This window comes from Candoia aspera, chromosome 2 (assembly GCF_035149785.1).
Source record: "Candoia aspera isolate rCanAsp1 chromosome 2, rCanAsp1.hap2, whole genome shotgun sequence".
In the NCBI taxonomy this organism is placed as follows: Eukaryota; Metazoa; Chordata; class Lepidosauria; order Squamata; family Boidae; genus Candoia; species Candoia aspera.
Window position 1 is genome coordinate 47,198,544 of NC_086154.1, and position 20,536 is coordinate 47,219,079.

Here is a 20,536-nt window from a genome sequence, read left to right on the forward strand (position 1 = left end):
TCTCTGACTTCCAACAAGATTTTAAACAGACTCTTTCTGATTCCTACCAAGTTTTTATGCAAGGCATTCAGGACACTGTGGAAAACATGAGGTCTAAAATGTGTCATCTGGTTGGGGATGTCATGGATGAAACTGAGGAATTTAACAGCGACAGAAATGTCTCTTCTAAGAGTGAGATCAGGACTTCTGTTGAAATGCTGGATGAAGATTGGATAGTCGAGTTGAAGAAATTAAAGGGAGAGATCAAGCTGCAAACCATAAGTGAAATTGATCTTCTGATGGAACACCATGGAAAAGAAGGGGTTATTATGTATGGGAGGTCTCCTGAAGAGAAGTCGGAGATTTTGAAGGGGGCAGTTGGGCTGTTCAATTTTTTTTAAGAAAAAAGCTCTGTGCGCATTGTGGGGATATGTAAACGCTCTAGTTTATTTTGAAGAGGGATATGGGTTTAAGAATATTTATCTGGATTGCTTTTAGGGTTTGGCTGATTTCATTTATCTTTAACTATTTGGATTAAGATTATTAAGGTATAATAAAAAAATAATAAATGTCTATTTGGATGGTTTTGGGTTTAATATGATTATTAAAATTGTTGTATTATCAAGTACAGGCAATTTATGTTTTTAGTTTGATCTTTATTATAGTAGACAAGAATGTATAGAATAGTAGTAGGAAAGAAATAATTAAATAAATGCTATCTTTGGGGGGGAGTTGATTAGGAGGTTAATATTTTTTCTTTTCTTTTAATATAAGGGGAGGGAGCAACTGTATTTAGTGATTTTTATAATGTGCCAATGGAATGATTTATAGAAATAATGTGATTTTGGTTTAATATAGAGTAAGGGATTGATTATGAAAAATTGTTGTATATCCTTGCTGTTAAAAGTCAAAAGTCACCTCTTTTTGTAATTTTAAAAATTTTTCTCTTGTGTTTCTACACTTCTTTAGTTTTTTTATTTTTTTTTATTTGTAGTTTTTTGTTTTTCTGTAGCTTTTATCTTTGCTTGAAACCTAATAAAATTCTTACTAAAGAAACCAATCAAAGGCCTTTCTATAATCAATGCAGCAAGTATTGACTTCTTTGGGGTATTCTTTGGCTTTCTCAATTACCCACCATGCATCAGAAATAAGGTCTCTTCCTCAGCCTTTTCTAAAACCAGCTTGAACATCTGGAATCTCCCATTCCATGTAGGCTCTAATCTGTGTGGATAATCCTAAACATTATTTTGCCAGCATGTGAAATTGTATTGCGCAATAGTTTGCACATTCTGTTAAGTCTCCTTTCTTTGGGTTTGGTACGTAGACCAACCTCTTCCAATCTGTTGGTCACTGTGACTTTCTCCAGATTTGCTGGCATACTTCGGGTAGAACCTTTATTGATTCTTCTTCTATTGCTTGCCATATTTCTGTGGATATGCCATCAATTCCCACAGCTTTCCAACACTGTAATGACCAGCGCGCTGATCCAACTTCATCTTCTAGTACTGGTAGCACGATAGAAAGAACATGGACACTTTTGAACTCTGATGTTGGAGAAGACTCCTGAGAACACCATGAATAACCAAGAAAACAAATAAATGGAGCACAGAACAAATCAATCCAGAGACCTCACTCAAGCACAAATGACAAGGCTCAAATTATCTATGGAAAGGCCTCACCCTCTGGAAGAGTCTATAATGCTGGGAAAGAGGGAAGGAAAGAAAAAAAGAGAATGACCGAAGTGGATGGACTCAGTTACAGTGGCAATGGGTGCACCACTGGAGGATCTGAAAGACCTGGTTGGAAACAGAGTGTCCTGGAGAAAACCTATGTATGTGGTTGCTGAGTCAACACTGACTTGATGGCACATAAGCAAGCAAGCAGTGTACATTTTCCCAGTTACAATACAGTATTTAGGCAGGAGTGAGAATGACAACCTCACTCCTGCCTAAATAAGGAGCAGAGATCTCAGGTAGTATAGCCAGATACTGTATAACGGCTTGATGGAACATACAGTAAATAAGTCTTAATACTGTTTTATGAGAATATAATTTTATATACACTTGGCATATTATTTTAATTATGTGTTGATTGTGATGTATCTATTTTATTATTTTATTTTTAAGTTGCTTTGGTCTAATTTCCTTTTTTTGTCCTCTGCAAGTCTAATAGACTCATATGTAAGAAATCACAGACGATCAAACTATCTTATTATATAACATCAGCGCAGCCTTCTACAACTTCAAAGTCTCCAGCCTTTTTGGTGGGGATAGGGATTTTGAGAACATACTGAACATTCTTGTAAAATGGCTGTGGGGGAACACAGCCAATTTCTAGATACTGATTTACAAGAATGCTACTTTTTATTTCCTTTATTCCATCTGGCCTGTCATTCTACAGGATGCGCCTTACTACTGCTGCTTACCATTTTCCTTTTCCTATGCAGATGGACACTTCCATATAAAGTGGCCCCTCATTTCTATATTGTAAAAAAACTTATGGTATTTACTTAAGACCCAGAGGCATTATCTGAAAATAAAGATTAAACTGGCGTTACACAGTTTGCATTACAGTACTCCATATATAAAAGATCAGGTATGCAAGGTGTTGGGCAAGCACTAAAGGAACTGTACAACTCTCAAGAATATTCAGTGAAGTCCATCCTGCAAATTTTGGAAGGTATAGCCCTAATATAACTAAAGGACATCATTTTGGGGGGAGAGCTGAAATAATTGAACAAGCTTTACAAAAATAACTGCATATTCTAGGGATATAAAAAACTGAAAGGCTCAAATTATGTAACTCAAGTTATATAAACTAAAAATACATTTATGACTATACTACAGCATCATTTATTTTGTTTAATAATGGTTGAAGTATGAAGGGTCAAGGAATTATATAAGACAATGAATCATTGTTCTGAACTACCAGAAGTATCATGTCTTCCTTGCCAACCTCAGGGGCAAAAATCTCCTTATGGATTGCTTCATTGTGAATCCTTTAACAGATAGAAGGAATATACAGAATGAATCTTCATTCAGTTAAATGTATAGGACTATATTAGCCTATAGAGATAGATGGAATATTCTGCTCTTACCACATTTCTGTGAAACACTGTATTAATTTATTTGACTTGTTTTATCTCAATTTTTGGCTACAGCCTTTAACCTGGAGTTCAACATTTTTAAATAGAATGTTAAGTGTGTGTGTGTGAGACACCATATATATAAATATTTTTAAAGGTTTGGGGTACTGAAGAAGAAATGTTCTAAGACTTACCTTATCAACAGGACTTGGTAATGGAGCATGGATGACACTATGGAAGAAAAAGCTACCAATTAAAAAGTCCTTCCACTATATTTAGCCAAGAGGAAATCAACCATGAGTTTATGATCTCTCTCTCTCTCCCTCTCTCTCTCACACACACACACACCATTATAAAATTGACAAAAACCTATATGCAATGGTCATGTTCTTATGGCTGCTGAAACCAACTATCAAAGTATGGACGTGATGCTCCGTATGCATGTATATTTGCCTGAAGCCTCCACTCCCACCGTCCAAAAAGGACAGGACTAAGATAAAAAAGCTATATTAATATAATGAACAATTAAGATACCATGTTAATTGATTTCCATCTTCATACACCAATCATTGTCTTACACACAAATGCAGACCAATTGCACACAGAAACAGAAAACTACAGAGAGAGAAAGAATTGCCTCCTTCCTCTTAGCAGAAACAGCAAAAAAGAAAAAAGAAGGATGGAAATGAAGTAAATGGAAGGGGTAGATGCATGGTGGGAATAAAACTTTTGGGGATTAGGAAAGAGGAAGGAATAACTGGATAGGGAAAGAAAAAAGAGGTAAATGTTTATGTTAATGTTTCTTTATGTCAATGTTCATGTTAATAGCATCATGCCTGCATCTATTGGGAACTTTTGTTCAATCCTTTATTTTTAACAGCTTGTTTTATTTTTTTATCAAGAAATGTATGAGGACCTTCCCAATTAACAGATAATTATTTGGGGAAATACAGTACTTGTTAACTACTAGCATTCTAGAAATTACTATTATAGAGTGCTATATTCTATAAGGTTTCATGGATGTATAGAGATCATGCATAATATTTGAAGAATTCAATACAACATTTCAGAAATCTTGGCTTGTTATGCAGTAATACCACTAAATTGACGAAACTGTTTATATTAAACAGATATGTCATATTGAATAGCCCAAATTGTTTACCATATATAAAACACATTTAGCAAGAAAGATAACATTCCTATGGTCTCTCAAAATGGGCAACTAAAGCTGGCTAGCCATGGCTGACATATTAAAGTTCTTGAATGGAAAAATCAGGGTGTCCTTATATATATGGAAATTCTCTAATATCTGGATATATTGGACACTAAATGCAATTTTGAAGTTGCACTTACTCTGACCGTAGCCTAGCTTCCATACCATCAGGGAGAAATAGTTTTATTGTTGAGACAATACATCCATGAGTGACTGGAAAAAAAAATAAGACTGTAAGTTCTAAGTATCCTGTTACTAAAAATTAACTTATTAAAACAATTCAGTATAATTGCAGTAATGTTATCTTGGAAGGAACAAAAGCAATATACAAATGAAAGCACAACACTAGAGAAAAAAACCTTCAAATATTCAACATTTCCAAGGAATAAAAAGAGGCAGGCCATTAAAAAAAAATCAGGAAGACCTAAGTTCCATACCACTTCCCACTTTGTGCTGTGGATCCAATTCTGAAATGTTTTGTTACATCTCCCAGAAAACTGTCTAAAGAAAACAATTTTCAGACAATTCATCTTGGGTCACAGAAAAGACCCAGCAGATGACTTCACAAGTGAAGAACAATAACACATACATAAAAATTAGATCAGTTCTCCTAGTGTAAAAGATTGAAAAGTAGGTAAGAAACATAATCAAGAATAAAACTAAGGAATTCCATAAACTATCCAAGGCATTGTGGTAGTAGACAAGGGCCAGAAGGCAGCAGTGGTGATAGTCGTAGCGGTGCCCAGTGACAGCAATATCAGGAAGGAGTATGAGATGCTGGAGAAGTACCAGGGCCTGATGGAGGAACTAGAGAGGATGTGGAAAGTGAAGGCCAAAGTGGTCCTAGTGGTGGTAGAAGCACTTGGAAATGTGACTCCTAAGCTGGGAGAGGGGCTCCAACAGATCCCAGGAACAACAACAGAACTCTCTGTCCAGCAGGGACAATGCATCACCTTGGTATATGCCACATTTGATGGTCACATGTGCAAGCTATCTTGAGTGGACTTCCAGTGTTGCCTTCCACAGTCCCATTGAGTTCTTGAGGAAGGTCCTTAGTGTCCTGTTGACTTTGTATAACACCAGGCATTCACAGATCCATGTGTGTGGCACTGAGTTGTAGGCTTTCCTGTAGTGAATCCAGGCTGTGCTCAGATTGGTCTGTCTAGACCTTGAGTCTTGGGCAACTGCTCTATCTACATGCCACTGGTGTTTGGAGCCTCTGGTGTTGTTCCCAATGCCCTTCTGAGCTGTGCTCATGTACTGGCCCATATGGTCCTGTAGCTTGGTGGCTATGATGCCTAATAGGACATTCCATGTTGTGGGAAGGCAGGTTATTGGCTGATAGTAGGACGGTGCTGTTTCCTTGTGGGGGTCTTTCATGGTCAGCACTGTCCTTCCATGTGTTAGTCAGTCTGGGCGGGAGCTTGCTGCTAGCAGCTGGTTCATTTGTGCTGCTAGGCATCCATGCACTGCTGTTAGTTTCTTTAACCAGTAGGTATGGATCATGTCCAGGCCAGGTGCTGTCCAGCTCTTCATGTTCTTGACCTGCTATTGGATGTCTGCTACTGTGATGATGACTGGTTTCTGTTCTGGGAGATTGCTGTGGTCTGCTTTCAGGCCCTGCAGCCACTCTGCACTGGTGTTATGTGTCTTCTATTTCTCCCTTATGTTCTTCCAATACTGTTCAGTTTCTGCTGTTGGTAGCTCTGCTGTTACTGTGTTGCTGCACTGCAGTTGGGAATACACCTTGGATGGTTCTTTGGCGAACAGGGCATTTATCTCTGTCCAGCAGGGACAATGCATCACCTTGGTATATGCCACATTTGATGGTCACATGTGCAAGCTATTCTTGGCCTCTGCTTCTATACTGTATCTCCTTAGCCTAATAACCAGTGCTGTGAGCTCTTGTTTAGCAGTCTCTAGGGCTTCAGATGGAGTCAGGCCCTTGTATTTTTTTTAGTAGCCGAGTCTTATCCTTAATCACCACACCCTTCTGTAGTTCCACCAGCTGGCTAACTTCTCTCCGAGTTGCCTTGATCTTAGCCTCCAAACTCATTTTCTTGGGGGGTATGTACTGCTGTTCTTCTTGATCGTGTAGCCAAGCATCTCCAGGATTACAGCAGCTGTAGCGTATACCAGTTCATTGGTTTGAGTTATGGTGGTAGTAGGGATTGTTGTGAGGGCTCTGTTGGCATCTTCCAGCATACTATCTGATGGTACTTCTCCACTAAGCCTTGGTAATCAGTTACAAGGGTTGACTGTAGCTAGTTTATCCATGATCTTATGCCACATATCAGCTGCTGTCCTCTGTAATGGATGGGGTGGCAATGACGTTCCAGCTTCAGGTGTTGGCTGCATCTCTAGTTGTTCTTCCAGGTCTTCTTGAATCTGGGATGTAATCTGTAGTTGGTCTATCTCAAGTTGTGAGAGCAGCTTCCTTTTCACTATGTTGAAGTGTTGAGTAACTAGCTGTTTCTCAGTTAGTGTGGATGCAGGTCTTCTGTTCATCTATAGTTCCCTCATATGTTTCATATATCCCCTCTCATTAGGTCTACTGTAGTAGTAGCACTCCATCAACTCCATGTAGTAGCATTCCATCAACTCCATGTCTTGTCTGTGTATGGTTTGTTTCAGTAGCTCACTTATCATCAGATTGTCCTGGTTCCCCAACATCTGATGCAGACCTTGTTAACCCAGGCGACATCTGAGCCGGCATGACTCACTTAGTTCATGTCACTCTCATATCTGAGGTAGGCAGATGAAGCATTAGGGGGTCTTTGCCCAAGGATCCCTACTGATAAGGTAGGTAGCATCCGGGATTCGAACCCTGGTCTCTCACATCAAAGGGCAGCACTCTAACCACTGCGCTATTCAGCTGCCCTTTGTATATATAAACTATATATACATATACAGTACACAAACTTTTAGGTGGCAATTTGTTCATGATAAATGACCATATACTACACTACCATACTATTTTCATATCTTCAGCAAAATACCAAATCAAGAATGTCAAACCGGGTGATCTCCAAATCAGCATTGCACCTGGGCTCATCCCAGCTAGGATGGCTGCTGGATAATGGGGAGGGCATCACCAGCAGAGAAAGTGAGGCATACTTGCCTCATCTCATGAAGAAACTCCCTAAAGAAAACGCTTTACAATAGCAAGCCCGAACACCCATAGTCTTTGTTTAATCCTTATTGTAATAAAATGTTCTTGATATTACAAATACAGAAAAGAAGAAAGTGATCCATACTCTTACCTTTCCGTGTGTTCTCTGTTACATCTACACCAAATTGTATAATATCACCAGACAGAATTTCACATGGTGGACTTTCCTCAGATCCTCTGCTCAATCGTTGACTATTTATAAAGGTGCCGTTACTGCTCTTAGTGTCCTGAAGATAAAACTGTAAGAAAAACAGAAAAGCGCTGTAAACTTTACCTTGCATATTACTTAAAGTCAAATTTAAGATTAAAATGGCAGACAATTCACAAATATGCAAATAAAAAGGGCTATTTTCAGGTGGCAATTTGTCCATGATAAATGACCATACACTACACTACCATACTATCTTCATATCTTCAGCAAAATACCAAATCAAGAATGTCCAACTATATAAGCATGGCCAAATATAATCTAAGACAATCCCCATGGCATTCAAGAAGTCCATAAAGTCTCAGTCGCTCCAAACAGGCTTCGGGAGGAGGGGAGGTAATCATCCTTAGGGGTGGTTAGCACTCTAAAGAGGCCCCCGTGTATTCATGAATTTAAATTAAGAATTTTTAGTATCTCCATCTTGGATTTTATATTTATATTTTATATTTAAGAGGTACTGTATTTTAATCTGTATTTATTTTTAGTTTTATTGTAAACCGCCCAGAATTGCTCTTTGAGGGAGATGGACGGTGACAAAATTTGAAATATAAATACATACATATATATTTATGATAATTCCAGTACACTATCAAATAATGTCTATATTATGGTTGCACCAGAGTAATAAAAGAGCTTATACTTTACATTTTGAGAAGAACCCCACAGTTGATCATCTATTCACTGGATTTCATTCACTCTTATTCTGTTATGTAGAGATTTGTGTTTAAATTAACCTTATTAATAACTTTAATAAATTATGTACCCATCTGAATAATCCTTTTTCTTTCTTTCCTTCTTCACCCTAACTCTCCATCACTCCCCTGACAGCCTAGAGCTGTCTTTTAACACAGCAAAGTAGTAACGTTTAGGGGTTAGCCTAAAAAAACAATGTAAGGATCGTCCTATGCGTGGGTGAGAGAGCTAAGGAAAATGGATGTTCTGAATTTTCATTTCATAACAAGCATGTTTAAAACTGGGGCAAATAGTGAAAGGGAACAAAACTGAGCACAATAAAGGTGCTCTGTGAGAAAGGCTTTATCTATTAATGTCCAACCAGGTCCGCCACACAATTTTCTTTGCTTTCATTGACAAAATAAACATTATGAAGAGTGAGGGTTTCTAATAAAAGTTTTATAGAGAGTAAAAGATTCTTTTCCCAAAGATCACACAATATTTTCTCACAAAAAGCTATTTACTTACATTGTTTTCAAAAGCAGTGTGTAATAAAGTATTTAACAGAGCAGTGCTTATACAAATATGCTGTTTGAATCATCAAAGCACTACATCCTCTCACAGGTGTGGCAGCTTCAAGGGCCTCCCCACATAACTTAAGCAGGCACATATATGTACAAATGATAGCTCCACCAGGAATGCCACTGAAACAAAATGTCAGTTGCTTTATTTTAGCATCAATTCTGGTTGAAATGTCATCTCTGTGTGCACACAATGCCAGACAACATGCAGTAGGACTGCAGCCAAACCTCTGAGAGGATGCATTCTTCAGTACTTCAAGCAATGTGTTCAGAGTTGTAAAATGCTTGCTTAATGAAACACCCGCTCCTAATGATTCTCATAACTTTAATATTTAATGTTTTAGACACATTTTAATATATTACAGAACCTCAGATATAATTCTACGACAATATAAAAAAAGGATGTTGTTTTAAAACATAGATTTCAATTTAAAATTGTTTATGTTGTATTAATACATTTCCAGTTTTTCAAGTATTAAAGTAGGTTAGCATGTGACCTAATGTTACTCTCAATCTGTTTCATTCAGGTTCCCAGAGCTATTATCCCCTCAGTTTCAGATATGTTATGGCAAACTCATGATATATGTTATCATATCTAAAAAGGGTAATATAGACATCTAGAGACAGAAGTAGTATTACATGAATAAACAGAAAATAACAAGGAGTAACAAAATTCATTTCTTTTGTTAGATTCTTGGTATTCTTTGAGCTTCGTTGAATGTGTTTAACTGTTAAAAGTTTGAGGAATTTTCATCTCTAAACTGTTACACAAATTCAAGCACAATTTCAATTGGTAAACAGACAACATTTTAGATCAGGCCAAAGCCAAAAAACAAGGAATTCCTAGAAGCTTGGCATTTTGAGAAATCTGTCATGAACAGACACATAGAGATAAACCCCATCTACATACCATTTAATTCAAATTTGATGGCATAGTAGAAAACATCCAATATAGGCCAAATTTATAATTTCAGAAATGTTGAGCACATTCATAATCAATAAGTTGTATGCATGAAGTGTTAAGGTATAAGAATGTCCTATTTGCAAATACATATTGGGGCAATTAAAATTTTGTCTGGGCTCTGGATTAACACCATAACATTTTGCTCATCCAGAATATATTATTTTCTGTTAGCTTTAACTGAAGTCTGCATTTAAAAATTAGTTCAGCCAAATATTTCAGGGTGTAATTATTTTCATTACTTGTTTATTACCTTATGCCTACTGTCTGCTATTTATGAAATTTTAAAAAATTAAATTTTCTACACTGACTTTATTTCTTCTAATTAGTAATTTCATCACCTTGTTGATCACAAAAAATTGTGTCAAATAACAGCACCACCACTTTTCTACAAGCAAAGCAACAGAGATTACATTTTAATAATAAAATTATTATAAAATTACAATTCGACTTCTATTCCACTCTTTCTGGAGGCTCGTTAACTTAAAAATGTACATACTTCTGCTCTTCAAAAGCCTGAAGAACAAATGGTCGCCGAATTTTGCCTGACTGCCAGTTAGTATCCACTGAAGTGTTTGTTACATGACTTTTATTTATTTACCAAGTGCTGGTTGGATAAGCAGGCAATCCACTTCTGAGTCAACTGAACTGATAATTGATGATAGGTATTGATAGAGTGACAGAATTAAATTTCTCAGTTGTATTGGTATGCATTCAAAATATAGCACAGAACACAGGTAGTTTTAAATGTATATACCTTAAATGGATTCAGAATTCAGAACTTTCAAAAGATTCTTTAAGTTAACAGACTCAATAAGTGATCAGGCAGGTTTCAGATCTATTGTCAAGATGTCTAACTTAACTGAGATAGGAGTTAACTGAGCATCTGTTCGTGAAGGTTCTTCCTAGGTGAGACCCAGAACTTTGTGGTAGACATAATCCCCTTGGAGGCTATCCATATCCATACCAGATTCAACATACTACATCTACTTTATTGTAGGTTCTGGTAATCAGTTATTCATTGTCTCTGCTATAGTCAAATCACTGCCACATTGCACTGACTATGATGAACAAAGCCTCTGAACGGTGGAAAGATAATTAAGATTGGCCCATGCCTAAATACTCATTATCACTGGCTTCTAGATTTGATTGCATTTGTGTATACTTGCTTAGTCACCAATATAAAAAGTATTTAGGGAATTAAATGAGAGTGTAAAGTGTGTGTGACCTGGGCTGATTATAATTCTGATTATAAGTCTACCATAAAAGCAGATACTGTATTTCCCTCCCTCATTCTATGGGAGCCAACTGAAGTGGTTGCCAACTGAACTCCTTCCCCACAAAGTTAAACTTTTACTTTCTAATCTGTACTAATAAAAATAATTTTTCAAAAATAATTGTATTAAGTTTTAAGAACATTACAATTAACATTTCTCAAACAGCAGTACATATTATTATATATTATATATAAAGTACATAAGCATTTAGCTATATTATTACTGTATAAAATGCTACATAAAAGGGAAAAAACCCTAACCTATTATATAATAAACAATGTCCTTAAGTAGGAAAGAATTTTAAAAAACCCTACATAACATTAAATTACCTAAAAGAAAAGAAAATCAGGGAAAAAAAGGTCCTGCAGAATACAGGATTCATGAAGGTTTATTTTTTAATTTTATTTATTAAAAGAATAAGAATGTTAAAAGAAAAACAAAGATTGAACAAACAAGCGATAAGTAAGAAAAAAGAAATTATTTGATACAGACATATAATATCTATAAGAGGACAAAGGAATTACCAAGATTGGACAGTTAGTGTATCTTTGATTAGAAATTAACCATAGAAAACATTAAATTACATTTCAGTACATTAAATTGTTTTAACAATTTACATAAGAATTTAAATCTCTGAGCTAAGTGCCAAAATCCCCACTATTTGTTAAAAAAAAGAGAAAAAACTTACTTAAAACATAGATAAATATTAGTTTCTTACTACCCCTTTATCATACTCCAACTAATGTACAATATTCATAGACATTTGAAATTGTTTTATATGTATCTCTGATTTCAATTCTTTAGTAAGTTCTTTTTCCCCTTAAAAACCATATTCTAGATCAGGGTTTCTCAATCAGGGTTCCGTGGAACTCTAGGGTTATGCGAGAGGTCACTGGGGGTTCCCTGGGAGATCACAATTTTAAAAATTATTTCAAATTTGGGCAACTTCACATTAAAAAGGTAAGTTTCATTCTTTATTTTTAGTTTAATAACACTGTTAATGCATATATAAGGCCTATACATGAAACAAATATAATAACTTTGTAATTTGTTTCGTATATAGTTTTCTGCTACAGATTAAGGTTACTATGGTAACTAATCATTCTGGCTGGGTGAAGAGGTTGAATTTAATTGTCCTCTTTTTAGGTGATAATAGTTACATTGCCTGTAGCAAGGGCAGCTTGCTTGTTACTTGGTTAGTTTGTAGCCTTGCAGCCTGAGTGAGCAGATTGCTCCTCTCTGAGTGTGCGCGAATGCACAAAGCCTGTAAATATGTTTTTGTGCTTTCTGTAAATAAATTTATTTTTACAGAAATGCCTGGTGACTTTTCTGATGTCTCCTGGGCCAAATGCTTTCCAGCACTCTGCTAACAGGTTATGGGCCCAGTAAGCAGCCCAGTAAGCCCAGTAAAACCCCAGAGAGAAGAGAGAGATCAGTTCCACACCTCATGCACAATTTAAAGGCAGGTAGCAAAGACCTGTGAAGATTTTTCTTTGGAGCCGCCTGGAGATTTTCCAGCCACTGCTGGTCTGCAGGACAAAGAAGCCAGCTGAGGTGACTTGCAAAAGAAGGAAGAAGCCATAGCTACCTCCCAGCCCTCAGCGATGCCTCTGGAGTGCCTATCAGAGACCAGCTATTTGAATTGGGCCCTGAAGATGGAGATGTATCTTCGCAGAAAGAGTCTTCGGCTGCCAATTGGTGAGCAAACCCCTCAAAATCCGAGTGCTGAATGGCTTAGACAGAATGAGTGGGCTAGAGCCACCATTATCCTGGGAGTTGAGGACAATCAGCTAGTCCACGTGCGAGGTATACAGTCTGCAAAGCAACTTTGGGACGCTTTGAGAGACTTGTATGTAAAGGCAACAGCAGGGAGTAAAGTTACCCTGACAAAAAAGCTGTACAAAGCCTACCTTGCAGAAGGAAATAGCCTTCCTGAGCACCTGCATTATATTCAGCAGCTGTTTGTTGAGTTGCAGGAGAGAGGAATGGAATTTACAACTCTCACAAAATCCTATATACTGCTGTCCTCACTGAATGAAACATGGGACACACTAATTTGTACCCTGGAGGCTATGCCTGAAGCAGACCTCACCCCATCCTATGTTACACAGCGCTTACTTGCTGAATAGGAGAAGAGAGAGGAAAGATCCCCCCCAATCTCTTCTGGAAAGCCGCAGTACCAGAAAACAAGGGAAAAGAAGAGAAAAGAAGCTGAGGCCACAGCACTAGCCAGCCAGCGATGCTTCACTTGTGGTTCAGCTGGACATTTGCAGAAAGACTGTGCCTTGAGACCCAAGAGTAGAAAGACAGAGAAGAAGAACACAAGGGCAACACAGAAGAAGGCTCTTCAGACAACCCAAATTGCACAGGTTGCTGAGAAGGGTAATTCTGATGTATGGGTGTTAGATTCTGGGGCCAACTGTCATTTATGTAATTGTAAAAGCTCTTTTGTGTCACTGTCTAAAACAAACAAAGTGTATCTTTGGCTGATGGGTCCGTGACCAAAATTATGGGACAAGGTGACTTGTATTTATCCTGCTTGGGAGAAACTGTAAAAGGTGTGTTGTATGTGCCAAATTTACAATCAAACCTTTTATCTGTGGCACAATTGGCTGCAACAGGGTATGTCATAACATTTAAGAAAAATGGTGAGATAACGTAAAAATGGAAAATTGTGTGCTACTGGTATATTAAAAGACTCCTTGTACATTGTGCAAAATGCAAGGAAGCCAAGCTGCAAGGCTGCAATTGGCAACACTCCATATCATGACCAATGTGTACACCTGATGCATAGAAGATTTGGTCATGCTAATTTCAAGTATATAGCACAAATGCCACAGCTGTGTGCTGACCTAAAGATAAAACTCTGTGACAAATACTTAGATTGTGTAGTTTGCAAAGAATGCAAAACACTAAAAGCTCCTGTGAGTAAGCACAGTGACAGAGTTACAACTAGACCTTTGGAAATTGTACACTCTGACATTATTGGTCCTTTTGTTCCAAGTCTTGGACAAGCAAGGTATGCAATGACCATCATTGATGATTTCTCAAGATACACATTTATCTACATCTTAACACATAAAGATGAGGCATTTGAGAAATTTAAAGGTTTTGTGACATGGGCAAATGGAAAATTCCCTAGGCCTGTATCTGCACTCCAATGTGATAGAGGAGGAGAGTACCTTTCTCACAAATTCAAAAGGTTCCTAGCAGAAAAGGGGATAGAACAAATTCTTTCTAACCCTTACACCCCTCAGCAAAATGGTGCTGCTGAAACAAGGGGCAGAACCTTGCAAAATGCGATGGAATGCATGCTTAAAGATTCACACTTATCTTTTAAGTATTGGGGAGAGGCAATATCTACTGCCTGTTATGTACAAAACAGATTGTATAACTCTGTGATTCAGGACACTCCATTCCATTTGTTTTATGGTATGAAACCAAAGGTAAACCATCTTAGAGTGTTTGGTAGCACTGCATGGGTTCATATTCCAAAACAACAGAGAAGGAAAGGAGGCCCCACAACAAAGAAAGCCATCTTTGTTGGCTATGAACAAAGCCAAAAGAGCTACAGGTTCATAATGGGAGAGAAATTAATAATTAGCAAAAGCGCTTCTTTTGCTGAACAAAACTGGGGGAGATTAAATTCTAGCTCTCCAGTTGATCTGACCACCACAAAAGAACAGCAAGGACTTGCTGATAGTGATCTTTTGCCTGATGAGGACATTAAACCAGAAAAGCAAACTGAAGATCTGTCTGATGAGACAGATGTTTCTCAGGAAAGTGATAGGAGTCAAAATTTAAGCCCTGTACTACCTCGCAGATCTCAGAGAAGTAATAAAGGCGTTCCTCCATCATGTTTTCAGGCTGAAACAGTAAAGGCTTTTCACATATTCACAGAGCCTGAGTCTTTAGAACAAGTGAATGCTTTACCACCTGAGATTGCACAAAATTGGCATTCTGCCATGCAACAGGAGTTAGCATCCTTGAAAGAAAATAAAACACGGAAACTGGTAAATCTACCTCCCAATGAATGCTGTCTAGGTTGTAGGTGGGTTTTCAAACTGAAAAGGGATGCTGATGGCAAAATCCAAAAATATAAAGCAAGGTTAGTTGCAAAAGGGTTCACTCAAAGGAAAGATTTAGACTTTGGCAGGGCTTTTGCACCAGTTACTAAAGGTGAACCAATTAGATTACTGTTAAAAATTGCTGCACTCAAAGGAATGTCAGTTCATCACGATGACATTCAAACTGCATTTCTCTATGGTGATTTAGACCACAAATTATACATGCAGCAACCCCTTGGCTATGAAAAAGGGGAGAATCTAGTTTGTGAACTGCAGAAGTCAATCTATGGGTTAAAACAAGCTGCTAGATCCTAGAACCAAAAATTAGATGAAAAACTGCAGAATTTTGGTTTTGAAAAAGGAAAAGCAGATCCATGTGTATATATGAAGAAAGACAAACAAGGCTGTATCTATCTATGCATTTATGTTGATGATTTGCCGCTGTTCACATCAACAGAAAAACAAAGGCTTGATTTTGAAGCCTCCATGAAAAGCCATTTCACATTAAAAAGCCTTGGAACAGTAACAAATTACCTAGGCTTGGAAATACACAGGGAGAAGGATGGTAGCTTTCTGTTCAGCCAACGTAGTAAAATTCAAAAGCTCCTAGAGGATTTTAATATGCAAGACTGTAAACCAGTCTCTACTCCAATGATAACAGATTTTCAGAAAGATATAGGAGAAACTCAATTAACTGAGGCAGAGAAATATAGATCTGTAATTGGAAGTTTACTGTACATTGCAAATCACTCTCGCCCAGATATCTCAAATCCTGTGGCCATTTTAAGTAGACAGGTAGAGAAGCCTACATCTACTGGAAAAGCAGCATTGAAGAGGTTAATGAGGTATTTGCAAGGAACAAAGAATTATTGCCTAAAGCTAAATGCCTGTGGAACAGAGAAATTGCAGGCTTTTGCCGATTCTGACTGCGGAGCAGAAGTCAGTGACAGGAAATCCACTTCTGGGATTTTAATTCAACTTTCTGGGTCAAGCTTAGGCTGGCATTCTAGAAAGCAAACACTTGTTGCTCTTTCCACTGCAGAAGCAGAGTTTTATTCTCTAACACAAACCTGTAATGAGGTTATATGGTTTAAACATTTGTTAAAAGACATAGGCATGGAAGTGAACCAACCTATAACTGTTTGTGAGGATAATCAAGCTTACATTGCTATGGCAAAATCTGAAGCCTGCAAGAATAGGACAAAACATATCGATATTAGATATCAATATATCAAAGATACAATAGCCAAAGGAGAAATAATGTTGAAATATTGTGAATCAAAAGACATGTGTCCTTACTCATGACAACATGATTGCTGATATTTTAACCAAACCTCTTGCTGTTAACAAAGCAAACTGGTCTGCATCTCATTCCGTAGCATAAAAAGGGGAGTGTTTGGTATATTGTTTTCTGCTACAGATTAAGGTTACTATGGTAACTAATCATTCTGGCTGGGTGAAGAGGTTGAATTTAATTGTCCTCTTTTCAGGTGATAATAGTTACATTGCCTGTGTCAAGGGCAGTTTGCTTGTTACTTGGTTAGTTTGTAGCCTTGCAGCCTGAGTGAGCAGATTGCTCCTCTCTGAGTGTGTGCGAATGCACAAAGCCTGTAAATATGTTTTTGTGCTTTCTGTAAATAAATTTATTTTTATAGAAATGCCTGGTGTGTGACTTTTCTGATGTCTCCTGGGCCAAATGCTTTCCAGCACTCTGCCAACATAACTTGTGGCTTATATTTGAGCCTGAATGTGCAAGGGTTCAAAATTTTTCAAGGGTTCCTCCAGGGCCAAAAAGTTGAGAAAGATTGCTCTAGATACTTATATTTGCCTTGCTATGTAATATGTAGTATGCATGGAAGCCATTCTTGCTTAAATTTGGTTAGATTTCTGTCATGCATATATGCTATTAATTTTGCCATTACTGCATATTCTCCAAGTTTAAATTTCCAGTCTGATAACCTTCATAATGTTATCTCTTTTCCAATATTGTACTAAATTTATCCTTGTTGCCATAAATATGTATCTTAATAAATTGTGGTATTCTGTTGTTGTTATTTTGTCTTATGCCTTGTAAAAAGAATTGTGGTTTCATTTTAAATTTGATTAAAAAGTGCTTTTCAGAACTTTTGAGTTTTTTTTACATGCCTACTACATGTGCTAGAATGTTCCTTCTGCCTCATGGCATCTCCAACATTTATTATTATATGATTTGTCTATTTTGACAATTATTGACAGAGTTATACAGAGTTGTATGCCATCTATAAAACATTTTATACCATTTTTTAAAGTTATAACTTTGAGTAAATTATATAGATTTGTTCCATAATTCTTCCCATTGTTGTATTGTGATAGTTTCTTTAAAGTTTTGCATCCATCTTATCATGCAATTTTTACCTGTTTTATTTCTTTGTTCTGTCTCCATGTCATATCTGAGTAAGAGTTTATATATGTTCCCTAGTAGATGGTCTTGATTTTGAATGAGCATTTCAAATTCTGTCATATTTCTTATAAGCCCTCCCTCATTTTTATTCTCATTATTCTTATTTTCATTATTCTTATTCTCATTTTTATTCTCTAAGTCAATTTTTATTCTTCCAGCAATTTAAAGTATGGCCTTTGTCAATTAGTTCTTGGTATGTCATTGGTCTGTACATGGAGTCTAAATGGGCCTATCTGCATATGTAATTGCACTTTTCTTACTATAGTATAGTTATCTCCAACATGACAAACATGTTGGATCAATCAGAGTCTTTCTGACTGTAGAAATATTGGATGGATGGATGGAAATAGAATGTTACAAGTCATATGAAGTATGAAATTTCTTTCATATATTCAACCATCCTTTATTAAAATATACAAAATCAGATTTTTTTTCACTGCTAGCATTATTTTTAATACTGTACACTGATTTTTCAAGAAACAAGATTAAGTCCTAATGTGTACGTAAATCTGTGCATACGTGTGCATCTAGCTAGCTGTATCTTGCTGCAAGATTTGTCTCCATAGTTGCAAATTATTACTTAGTACTTTTTCCTTCCTAAAGTTTGTCAATGTTCTCCATAAGAATTGAAAAGTATCACACCAGATATTCATCACAACTACAATTTAGTTACTTTCTATATAGTTCTTTTTCACAGTTTTCAATAAAATACCTACACTTCAAAAGATACACCTTTTTTCTTCATTAGCAAATTTAAAAACCATGAAACTATTTTCTTAAATAAAACCGCCATATATCCCACAAGAATGACAAAAAGAGAGGTTTTAACTATGCCAGGATTTAGCCTTTTTTCCCATCTGCAGCGGCTACACTTAGGCAATGTTCCACTAAAAATGCTTCATCAGTGAAAGGGAAGAGGCAATCTGCACAGTTTCTTTACTGCATTTGAAGCTCCCAGAGCCATATTTCCTGTTCTCAAGCAGACTTTCTTTTTTTCTTGGGGGTGGGGGGAATAAGGAACTGTATGGAGAGAAAGAACTGATTAACATGTGTAAAACTATACATAAATACTATGTCAGGATTTTAAAAAAAACGAAATAGGGTTTCTGTCTTGTTCTCCTGCCACCATCAGAGCATAACTGTAGGAAAATGATAGAAGCCCTTCCAGGGCTTTTCCCACAGGCTAGAATTTTGGCCAAGAGAGGCTACACTAATTTTGTCATTGATATCCTTCCCAGTGAAAGCAAAGACATGCTGGTGGATGTTAATTAATGGGTGGTGTCATTATTTTAACTGGTATGTTTATAATTTATTGGCTTTCATTTTTATTATAGTTTTGTATTTTATCTTGCATTTTATTGCTAAGCATGACTGCTGTTAGGTAGGATATTAATTTAATAAATACCTTAAAAAGAAATTCAAGATACTTACAATAATAGTGTCAAAATTTGGCCAGCATAGGGCACAATGAACCATCATTGTGCAAGGTATTTTAGTAATAAGAAACTTTCATCTAAGTTTTAATTTCTTAGATCATAAAAAAATCAGAAATTTAGCTTGTCCTGAACAATAAACCTATTTCAGTTTACATTTTAAACTGCTTTAATATTATGAAAATGCAACCATATTCTACAAACCTTTTATGTTCTAATAAACATTATTCTAATACTAAAAATAAAATAAATTGTCCATACATATAAGTAAGTGTTAATTTTCAGGATTTAACTTTTATCTTACCATCCTGGTTCAACTGCTTGATCTATTTAGGAATATTCCAGATAGCTCATTCCTATCACCTCAGAAAGTCAAAACCATCAAATTATCAATAATGTTATGTTTACATGAAGATGGGGAAAAACTATACATTATTTAACTGGATATAAGGTGATATCAATGGACTAGCTTGTGTGTGTTCCTAATTAACTACTATAGTAGGCACCAAAAGGCTGACTACTGACGTAGCTTCCCATCATTTACTCTAGATTCTACAATGTTCTCTCTTAGCTTAACTTTGACTTTTTTCTACACTGGAAGGCACGTTTAAAAAAAAAAAGACTAGGTTTGATTTGGTTTAATTTTATTTATCCAATCTATATGGCCACTCAACCAACTCTGGGCTAACATAAAATTAGCTTGGGGTGCCCTTTATTTTTATTTACTAAGAAATCTTTTCTGCACCCCAGATGCAATCTTATTTTTAAAATTATTAGATCCTGTTGCTTTACAGCACGCCAGCTTTTTGTTTACCAGTGCGCTGTGGGCCTTTTTGTTACATTTATTTTTAATTTTTTTTAAAAAAATAAAAACAGGACCATATTGGGAACCAAGTCTGTGCATACATAAGTGTTCATAGGCAATACACTATGAACCCCTGCTATGTTTATTAGCTTCATACATATTTATATTACACCCTATATGTTCAGATTTTAAAAGAGATTTGCTATTTAACTGCTTACTTTATGTAATCATTTTCCATCCTGTCTTTTGCAACTTCAGCATTCCATCAGGAATATGAGTAATTAATTAGAAACAGAGACAACTAAAGACGGGTGCGGCCTTTCCAATTACACAGACCTAATTTCTTAGTGCAAAAACGCAACTTAGGGCTAATCTTGAAAATGATGTGATGTGTTTCTTTAATTGAATAATCTCCCTCATAAGCAAAACAAAAACAGTGTACAAAACAAGATTATACTTCTTTATAACAAATATTTCTTAAAGAAAAGAACTAATTCCTTGACATATTGCCAAGGCATTATTGTGCTTCCTTTGGAATTGATGAAAAATACAGGCTAACACATATGGCTGACTGTGATGAAACACAAGGAAAGATCTGCATACTGTATAGTGTTCCCCAACAGATTTTGATGTGGCTAAAGCG

At 36.4% G+C, this 20,536-nt stretch overlaps 1 protein-coding gene across 22 annotated transcripts in view; it reads right to left on the reverse strand.

Moving 5' to 3' along the window:
- SLMAP (sarcolemma associated protein) overlaps positions 1–20,536 on the reverse strand; it is a 101,410-nt gene that overhangs the window by 55,010 nt on the left and 25,864 nt on the right. For all 22 annotated transcript variants that reach the window (XM_063291753.1, XM_063291752.1, XM_063291748.1 and 19 more), the window contains exons 3-5: positions 7,541–7,688; positions 4,418–4,490; positions 3,259–3,295 (exon numbers count right to left, since the gene is read on the reverse strand). In XM_063291753.1, the coding sequence (XP_063147823.1) occupies positions 3,259–3,295; positions 4,418–4,490; positions 7,541–7,688 (258 nt within the window). The remainder of the gene's footprint in view (positions 1–3,258; positions 3,296–4,417; positions 4,491–7,540; positions 7,689–20,536) is intronic.